The sequence below is a fragment of the Armigeres subalbatus genome, chromosome 1 (genome assembly GCF_024139115.2).
Source record: "Armigeres subalbatus isolate Guangzhou_Male chromosome 1, GZ_Asu_2, whole genome shotgun sequence".
Taxonomy (NCBI): Eukaryota; Metazoa; Arthropoda; class Insecta; order Diptera; family Culicidae; genus Armigeres; species Armigeres subalbatus.
In genome coordinates this window covers 221,626,426-221,636,936 of record NC_085139.1, presented here as the reverse complement: position 1 = coordinate 221,636,936, position 10,511 = coordinate 221,626,426, and the positions used below count along the sequence as shown (strand labels likewise).

At 42.6% G+C, this 10,511-nt stretch overlaps 1 protein-coding gene and 1 non-coding gene across 2 annotated transcripts; one reads left to right on the top strand and one right to left on the bottom strand.

Moving 5' to 3' along the window:
• Positions 1 to 409: 409 nt before the first annotated feature.
• Positions 410 to 482, top strand: Trnav-cac (transfer RNA valine (anticodon CAC)). The gene has a single exon. It is a non-coding gene; the product is annotated as a tRNA-Val (tRNA).
• A 276-nt stretch (positions 483 to 758) lies between these two features.
• On the bottom strand, positions 759 to 10,453 carry LOC134211311 (uncharacterized). Its single transcript, XM_062688062.1, has 3 exons — positions 10,234 to 10,453; positions 9,737 to 10,035; positions 759 to 1,238 (listed from the first exon to the last, which is right to left on the bottom strand). Exons 1-3 carry the CDS (start codon positions 10,289 to 10,291, stop codon positions 1,149 to 1,151), a joined length of 447 nt encoding a protein of 148 aa, XP_062544046.1. The 5' UTR covers positions 10,292 to 10,453; the 3' UTR covers positions 759 to 1,148.
• Between the last annotated feature and the right edge of the window lie 58 nt (positions 10,454 to 10,511).

The following is a 10,511-nucleotide window of genomic DNA, read 5'->3' as shown; positions in this document are numbered from 1 at the left end:
ATCTTGTACCATCAGTATTACCGCCAGGGCAGAGATTTTTATTTTCATTGAAAGAAGTCACGCGATATATACATTGCGCTTATTTCTACTCTGTTAGAAAACAAACAATCAAAGAATTTTACCGACACCAGATTTCAATTTTAGGAAAGAGTATCAAAGTATTGTTGAACATCCGCTTCAATAATGTTATTAGTCTTACTTCAACTCGAAAATCAGAACTAATACAATCATTTTATCGACTAGCCATCGTTGTTAGCTCGAATGCATTAAAATTGAGATCTCGCTTCATTTTCATTTCGTCTCTTGACGACGGCATGACGATCACGAAAAGTACCAACACTGATTACCGCAACTAGCTAAGTCAAATGCCTTGAAATCAGATCACGTTTGAACGCCCCTGCCCCCATCGGTTTCCGTAGTGTAGTGGTTATCACGTCTGCTTCACACGCAGAAGGTCCCCGGTTCGAACCCGGGCGGAAACAGGGTAACTTTTTTGTTGCATCAATTCATTCCAATTTCTCGTATGCTTGAAACCACTTGTTGCTTGCGTTTGGTTTTGTTGTTTATCTTTATGACGATTGCACGCGGACGAACAGCTAAAATCGTTTCACTGCGTGTCTATAATTAACTCTTGCTGCATGGGCACACTTCGTTCGTCTATGGGTTGCATGCAAGATTGCAAGACCACCAACTCAGTCGCATCAAAGCTGAATAGATGAATGGGATTTTTTTTCTCTTCAGTTAAAAATAACACCGAATTCCAATTGGAATGTGTCACGTTTATTTTCTCATAAGATTCGATTTTGTTACAAAAATATTTAGTACAACGATAGCATAGTTCGTTTTTCTTTAACTAACTTAGCTAAAAACTAAAGTGGAATGTGCAACTCATGATTTGTCTCACTATATTTAATACAATTCGCTCCTTGAGGACGGATTCGTTACTTCGAAGGTCGAGATTCACGATTTAATTTTAAAACTAGTTATTTAAAATAGGCACATACGGTTGCAGATCAAAATACTTTCTCTTGTCTTTTCTGATTGAATGACTCAATCAGTTCTAATTGCTGCACTTTTACCTTATTTTACCCGAGTACTGGACAGATGGTTGAGTTGTTGAACTACTCCAGGTGGTATGTTGTGAGAATTTAGATATTGTATAAATATCTAGCCACTACGAGGCAGACCATCGTCCCCAGAAAAGCTGCCAGTGACATGGTTTGGGGTGGTGCACCACTCTGAAAGAAAAAGAAACTCTGATAAATCCACCTGGCGGTAATGGTGTGTTTTTTATTTCAAAAATACGGCTTGGATTCATTCCAAAACTTTGCCGGTGCGGTACCTTCAGTTAACGCTTCAGCCTCCCTCCACATTGATTTAGGCATCGATGAATCAATCAACATGGTCCCTATTTTGACGTAAACTACGTCTTAGGGGAAGACTCGAAGACAGGGTGTAAGACGAAAATTTCAAAATTGGGGAACGTCACGAAATTATGTAAGATTTTGAAAGTTAATAGCGCCTTTATCTTTCGACGGATTTTGGAGATTTATTTATCAATAGACTCGGAAACTCTTCACCAATTTGCCAGTTTTATTGAAACTTTTGATTATAAACGTTAAACTGTTGAAAATTTACATGAAGCGCTCCTTTAGCGCTTTAAGGTCACTCCTGACAGAATCCAAGTTTCTAAGTGCTCGCGTTTTCGGGGGCACACCACTCGATGCGGAGGCGGCGGACAACTGTCATCTTTGTTGATTCAGCTTTGCTGCGTCGCAGCATGCGTGAAAAAATAAAAATGACAGTTGTGCGTTGCTTCCATATCGAGTGGTGTACCCCCGAAAACGCGAGCACTTTGAAACTTGGATTCTGTCAGGAGTGACCTTAAGCATCTAAATAAGCATTTAATCGGCAAAATGTAGGCAATCAACTTTGGGATGCATTAGCCACACAATGTCGAATCCAACAGATGGAATTGAGATCAGGCATCATAAAAAATGTTCACGATGGCCATTGGAGCGGGGGTACGTTCGCTTGTTTGACAAGCACTAGCGGACCAGCACGGACATCAGACTGTGGCTGTTTCCACTTCGCTCGCTGCTGAAGCTGACTGACGTAGTCCAGTTGCCAGCAACGCCAGAAGTCCTGTACTGATTTTTGCATCTCCTGCAGACGAGACAGACGATTCGGATTGATGTCGATCAGGTCGGGCTCCGGCGTCGAAACCACTAGGGTTAACTGTCAACGGGGTCCGTGAGAAAACTTTGTCCATGCCACCACAAATCGTCCGTCGAGATGAGAAATACGATCAGCAGGATTCAGCTCCGACGGGACATGCCTCCACTTGGAGCCATTGATTAGGCGCTGGACCTCTGCGATTCAGTTCGATACGAAGACTTTCCAGACTGATATTTCAACCAGTGCAAAACAATGCTGGAGTCCACCCAAAACGTTGGTGGTTAGACGAAATCTGTTTTCCTCTGAAGAGTGCCTACCGAGCAGAGTGGCGCACAGTCGAGGAATTGACTGCCCACGTAGTGGAGCGACACGAGATTTGGCTGTCATTAGATGACTGTGGCATTTGCCGAATTCGTCAGTTGACGTAGACGCGACGTAGATTCAGTAACCATATGCTGCTTTCGATGTATCGCAGAAGCAGTGCAGACCTGGCTGTACTGTTGGTTCGACAAAAGGAACGATCAAACTGGTAGAGTTACGACAGGATCCATCGAATACGATTCGTGTTTTCATAATGGAACTCTCAAGACGATGGATGGCATGGCGGAGTAGGAAAAGCTGCGGACTGCACGACGCGCGCGAATTCACCTCCTCTATGTGACCCAGACTTTCCTACTCCTGCAAAAACTCGTGATATGCGATTCAACAAGAGCGAACCTTTTCTCCATATACTGGAGACGATTAAGTACGAGTTGGTAGGAATCGCCTAACATCGGCAGCATTTCCTCTCGCAGCGGAAGACGTACGATGTATCTCCCGGCTGAGTCTCGTCCAACGGTTTGTTTGAAGTGATCTTCACAGTGTTTCTCGTCGGAAGGGTAGGCTTTCCCGGCGTCGAATTTGTCGATTTCCAAAAAACGTTCTAGTTGCTTGTCGAGGTGGTCGTCTGTGATCCGCGACCTTTCCACAGACGATGTAGCCTAGTATGGTCTTTTGTAGGAGCGGGTTTTCCTGCGGCAAGCATAATTTGATGTTGTTCCAACAAAGAGAAGAACAGTTCAGCACCAATGATGAGGTCGATCTTTTGACTAATATTGAACTGAGGATCCGCCATCAGGAGATGATCTCCGAAGCGTGACGCAAGCGAAATGGTGGGGGCAATACCGACCAAGTACGATTGTTGAAGCGACCGATACGACGAACTCGCGAGTTGTGTGGCTCTAGACATAACCGACGGTTGTCGTACTGCGGCGTTCGCATCGCGTGGCGAGACTTGGTACGATAGCGTACCGATTGACCAATAACAGCTGGTGTTGATTGTTTTGGTGCTGCTGCAGATGTTCCAGGAACCGTAGGAGACATAAACGGTGGGAGATGCAGCAGGGAGTGATGTTTCTTGAAGCACTGTTTACAAGAACTGCTGGAGCAATCCTTCGCCATGTGTGTACCCTACAAGCAGTTTATGCAAAGCCCATGCTTCTTGACAAACTCGAAGCGTTGTTGCGGAATCAGGCTTTAGAACCGTTGCACTGAAACAAGAGATGCGCTTGCAGTAGGGGCACTTCTTCATGTTATCTGTAAAGCTGTGAAGCGAGACTTTGGCGATTTGGGCTCAGACTGGGTATTGGTTGGGTGGGAGAGCATCAGTGTTTTTATAATTCGCGATCTTTTGTGAATAAAATCAAGGGTTTCCCACTCTCGCAGTGTACCAGGATCTAGGTCAACGCTCAACGAGGAACGTGCTCCAGTGCACTTCGGCTGTCTCAAGTTTGTTGAGTAACTGAACATGACGATCGAAACTATCGGCCAACTCTGACAGTCCCAAAGCGGACTCCTTTTTCAATGGGTTGATCGCCAGTAGAGCTGACATGTGTCGCTTAATGAGCATATTTGGATTCTCGTAGCGATCTTTCAACAGATTCCACGCAATATGGTACAGCAACAGTTCGCTAGCTGGGCGCATTTTAACTGGACTGCTTTTTAACTGCGCGTTCGCTAACTGGGCCAAAGCCCAGTTAAAAAGCAGTTATACGTCAAAAAACAAAAACAAACACTAGGCTGCGAGGGGAGTCTAAATGGTATATTGTTGTGGTTCCATGTAAAACATTGATCATAACAATGCATTGTAGATCCCCTCGACAGCCCAGTTAAAAAGCGGCGCTCGTTAACTGGACTGATGTTTTAGCCCAGTTAGTCCAGTTGTCAAAGAACATCTTGTCATCGATACGATAAAAAGTATCTTGATCCATCTAGTGGGTCGATTGGACCGTAAACACCCGAATGATTCTTTTTGATGTATTGCTTAATCCGCTGATGTGTTCCATCGAAAGGGTTCCTTGTCCTTGGGCGCAAGGAAGCTAATTTTGCTTCACCTGGCAAATGTTAATAACAGGGACACTCACCTTATCATCAAACTCTCATAAATTCTCTTTCAGAATGATTATTTCGATTATTGATGACGCCTTCCTTCGCGTTTAGATCCTCACCTTCTTTTGCCACGTGCATGACAATTTCTCGACCGAATCGAAAAACGAATCACCAGACGGTCTCTTGCTCATGGATCGAGTTTGAAATGAATGATGCTTCCGTTTGACCTTGTGGTAGCGTCACGTTTCATTATGAAACTCACCGATCTGTGTTACGTCACAGTCTTTCTTCATGTGGCCAATTTGGGACACTTGTCAATACATTTGTCATCGCGATTGTTTCGCTGATGGTCCGAAAAAAGTCTTTGCTTGCCAGTTTCGTTCATCAGCACGTTTTTTGGTCTTCTACCAAATCCAGAGTCAAATAATCCTCGTTGGTGCTCTCCAACACCAACACCACAGAATCGTAGGAGTCTGCCAAGCTTAAACAAAACTGGACCGCCAGATCTACATCCTCCAGAATTACACCAGACAATTTGTGTTGCCTTACCAAATTGTCGAACGCTTTGCGATTCATTCGATTTGATTCGATTGCAGTGTATAGACAAAAACTTTCTAATCGCATCACCAATAAAAGCCGCGAAATATCGGCTGCCCGCCAAGGTTGGTACTTCGAATGGTCCGAATAAATCTGTATGTACTAGCTCCAGCCGTTCAGTTGCTCTACTTTCACGTACTGGAAAAAAGAAGTGTTTGCCTTGGAGACATGCTATGCAGTTCAACTACTCATTATTCTTCAATTCGAATGCATTTGACATCTGCATCAGTTGCTTCAAATATTGAACTTTCAAATGACCGAGTCTCCTATGCCATACCATTACCTTGGTTTACAAAGAAGCATTCTGAGTTTGACTATTCAATCGATATAATCCACCAGCTGCTGTGCCCGAAGCAAAAACTTCTCCTTTTTATCAAGCACCATACAAGTAGCCTCCGACCGTAAACGTAACAATAAATCCAGTACATCCTGCACCTCCACGTAACCTTCAACGCAATCCAGACATACGACACATTTTACTCTTGTTCACAGTTATCTTAAACTCTTGTTACTCTTGTTCACAGATCCAACTTGACACGAGATCTCCTGCTTCTCTTGTAGATTCCATCCAGGTCTTGTCATATGTGTGTGATGGCACCAGAATCATTCACCTTGTTCCATGTGGAGTTTGAGTAAATTACCATCAGCGTGTGATTATACATTAACACCTCAGCGTGTCGATCAGTGCGCAGCAAGCCATGACTCGGCCTCTTCTGCTCAGACTTCCGTGGCGTGCACACCCACCCACGGAGAGCTGCTGTCATAACAATTCGTTCCGGCCATTTGGGGCCACACATTTTGGCGATCCTGCCAGATTATTTGTTGGATCCTGACGGTGATTTCAAAAAGCGAGTTGAATTCAATTGTTAATGTGCTAATGTGTTAAAATATTTGATGATTAAAACAAACACAAGGCAATGGGTTTGTATTGTTACAAAGCGCGTCTGGAAGAACGCTGCAAAATAGATTGTGGTTTGAATAATCATAAAGAAGGTTGTTCCAAACCGCTGCAAAATGGATTGTGATTTGGAAAATCACAAAGCGTGTCTAGAAGACCGCTGGAAAATGGATTGTGGTTTGGAAAATCACAAAGCGTGCCTGGAAGACCGCTGGAAAATGGATTGTGGTTTAGAAAATCACAAAGCGCCTTGAAGAGCTGGAAAGTGTTTGTGCTTTGAAAAATCACAAAGCGTGTCTGGAAGACCGCTGAAAATTGGTTTGTGGTTCGGAAAATCACAAAGCGTGTCTGGAAGACCGCTGGAAGATGGATTGTGGTTTAGAAAATCACAAAGCGTGTCTGGAAGACCGAAATGGATTGTGGTTTGGAAAATCACAAAGCGTGTCTGGAAGACCGCTGGAAAATGGATCGTGGTTTGGAAAATCACAAAGCGCCTTGAAGAGCTGGAAAATGTTTGTGCTTTGAAAAATCACAAAGCGCGTCTGGAAGACCGCTCTGAAAAATGGATTGTGGTATGGAAAATCACAAAGCGTGCCTGGAAGAGCTGAACAATGGTTTGTGGTTTAGAAAATCACAAAGTGTGTCTGGAAGACGCTGGAAAATGTATTGTGGTTTGGAAAATCACAAAGCGCGCCTGGAAGAGCTGGAAAATGGTTTGTGGTTTAGAAAACCACAAAGCGCGTCTGGAAGACCGCTGGAAAATGGATTGTGGTTTGAAAAATCACAAAACTAGGGAGACCGCTGAAAAATGGTTTGTGGTTTGCAATACCACAAGACGTGTCTGGAGACTGCCGAGAAAAGGGTTGACAATCTAGAAAATCCCAAGGTGGGTCACAGAAACATTGATTTTGGTTAAAATAAATTTAGTTTGAAATGTAAAACTTGGCGACTTTAGCGTACATGAGACTACCAGTTAACCTAGTTCCAACGAAATCTGAGAGATATGAAGATCTATCGTATGCTACAAAGTTGTTTGGAAGGCTTAATATATTATCTTGAAGTTTATTTCGGAATTTACTGACTTAGTAGTCGTAGCGGAATTACCCGTTGGATGAGATATCCAACATTCACGAAGCTCAAAAACGTTGCCAGCATTCACAAAGACATAAGTTTGGAGTTATTGGCTAATAGTACTGGTTAACCTAAGTCTAAAATTTAGATACATTCTTATGCTATCTCATTTAAGTATGATATCTCTGCGAAATTTCAGATAAATGTCATATCCTAGGCCAGATGTTCCCAAACTAGTTTTACATGCGACCCACCTAGCAGAATCGCATATTGCTTGCGACCCTCCCACATTGGCTTTTAGAATTTGGATAAAAATGAGTTCGCGTTTTAGATTGAACAAACCATTATGAATTGCTTCATATCCCATCATCAAATTACTTTGAATGGATTGGAAATGATTCGGAATTCGAACGGATTTAGATAGGATTTGGATTAGATTTTGGTTGGATTTGGATTTGATTTAGATTTAAATTAGAATTGCATTTGATTGGATTTGGAACGGATTTAGATAGGATTTGGATAAGATTTTGATTGGACTGGATTTGGATGGATGTGGAACGGATTTGGATTGACTCGGCCTCGTCTGGTCAGACTTCCGTGGCGTGCACACGCACCTACGGTGAGCTGCTGTCATAACAATTCGTTCCAGCCATTTGGGGCCACACAGTCCATATTGTCAACTGCCTAGAACCACACATATCGCTCTTCCCTTGCTGCTCTTTGTATGAAGCTTTTCAAGACTATTTGCTGCATTATGTCCAACTTTCTGACAATTGTAACACGTTTATCACCGAGCTAAAATTCTTCCGTCGTCGTCTTTTCCGCTCCGTGGACCTAGTTTTACATTATCGTAAAGTATTTTCGATGTTACAACATCTGCCTTCAAAGCTTGACCTGATGCTTCCAAGCCCATCACCATCGGAGCGTAATACTTCGGCAATCCCATCAGCACAAGTGAAGCCAACATCTTGTCAAATAGAGGAAATTTGGTTTTCGCTAGCTTGTGACTTGTAGAGAATAATGCATCAACATAAGCTTCCGTACTTGCATAGTTTTCCAAACGAATTGATGTTAATTGTTGCAGCAATCCAATTCGCCGAATGATCTTGAAACGCGGATTTCAATTTGAGCATTTGTGGCATCCATAACCAGACTATCGTTGATCTGTTCGAAACTCAAACAGATCGTCGACAAGGCTCGCATTTGAATATCTTCGTCGACCACTTGACCCGTCTTTGATTCTACATCACACCAGGAACGTTCTCGTATTAGAATCATTTTCATAGCGAATGCCTACAATTCGTAGTTTTCTCGGCCCATCAGTTTCTCTATTGATAAGGTTACACTGCTGTTGCCGGCTGCACGAACCACTCTAGAATCGAAAGTAGTTCTTCCTGTCCTTGATCCAGATGGAACTGCACCTCTTTGAACATTCCCCGATCCTGTGCTTCCAGCGACCGAATTCATCGTTACACAAAAGTTTCATAAAAACCCTGATTAATCCACCTAGCGGTGTTGGTGCCTTTCTCGTGCAAAAAATAATAAAAAAATATAAATGAGGTTTTTTAGCGCGCTTCGATCATAAAAAATAGTATTTTGGCTATAACTTCTGGTCCCATAGTCCATTCTGGCCAATTTTCAACAGCAAACAATGGGACAAGATTGGGCCTAATGGCCATTCGGCATAATGACCATCCGGCCTAATGGCCTGACACCGTAATTAATTACGTCTGATACGTTTGAACATTGGTAGTGGAATAAATATTTTACTTAACAAATTTCCGTTCACCTGTCATAAGACGAGTTTATACAATCCCATTGAATTCCACCACTTAATTGTATCTTGACAGATACGTATTTCGACCTCAACAGTAAGGCCTTCAAGTCGAGTCAAGTACGAGACACTGAAGACGGCCTTACTGTTGAGGTCGAAATACGTATCTGTCAAGATACAATTAAGTGGTGGAATTCCATGGGATTGTATAAACTCGTCTTATGACAGGTGAAAACATTCCACTAAAAAGCTCAAAATAATTTTCTTATCGAACTTCCGTTTCAAAGACACATCATGGATTACTTGATTACTAACAATTTACAAAACCTCAACTGCCACGAGCTCAACGATGCAATTTTTTGCTTTGCGATCTTCCTCGATCGTGTCTTTGATACAACCTTCTACTTTTTTTTCATCGTACCTATCCCAGCCAGCAAAAGATGTTCCGGACAGCGACGACAGCGACAATCTTTACCTTACTAAAATATCTTTTGAAGTGAACCATCGAATAGCAAAAAGAGCTGAGCAGAATAGATACGTTTGTAGGTTTTGACAATTTTTACACGGTAAAACTATCAACACGAACGTAAACTCATCTAATCTACTAAGCTCTTAGAGTGTTCAAAGTGGTTCCTGCTGGCCTACAGTCAGAATACACTCCACATTACATTTGACCACTTGGTTTAGCAAAGTTAAGCGCCGATGATTAATTAAAAGAACTGGTAATGTAGCAGTAAACTTTTGATAAAATAAAAATAAGCATTCTAAATTGAATAAAAATATTGTTCGATGATGTGCCTATTCTAAGTAAATCAATTTGGCACTAAATTCCACCACAATCATATACTCACAATCACATAATAGTTGCACCGCTCGCCCAGGCAGCACTCCGAGCAGGCCCAATCCTCGTACCAAATGTGCGTACAGTAGGGCATATACTTCCGGCGCGTTTTCTCGCACACATCTTTCGTGGCGCAGCGCTTCGAGACGTAGAACTGCTTCAGCGCTCCCAGCGAAAAGTACGGCATACTGCCCCACCGGATCTCCGTCAGGCAGGCCTCCTCGCCCTGGTTGCATGTCTTGATGGTGTTGAGACACTTTTCCGTGTTGCCCGTCTGGTTCGAGCACACGTAGCACTCCATGGCGGAACCTTGGAACGGGATATGGTAATTTTAATTAACCAGTTTACAACAAGTTTTGTTCACTCTCCAGAACGATGGAAACAATGTCTCGATCAATGAACGGTATTTGTTGTTGACAATTAAAGTATGTTAGAATACTCTCGGCTTTAGCAGTCTGAATAAATAGCAAATAAGGTTTTTATTCCATCACAATCTGAAATACTCACAGCTACTGAACAATGCGAACACTAAAATAAGGGCCGCTAGAATTCTTGATGAATCCATATTGCAATGGTTATATGCCTTACACTAGAGTAAACAAATGCTTTAAAATAGAACACAAATAACTATTTAATTTGAAATTTAAACAACACAAAAATGTATGAATCAACAAGCAATAACAGCAGTTCGCTTGCTAATGACAGCGTACGAAGGCACGCCCTCGTTCACATTTATTTCTGCTTCGTACATGCATACATAGCCAGCAGAGGTACATTCCACAGCA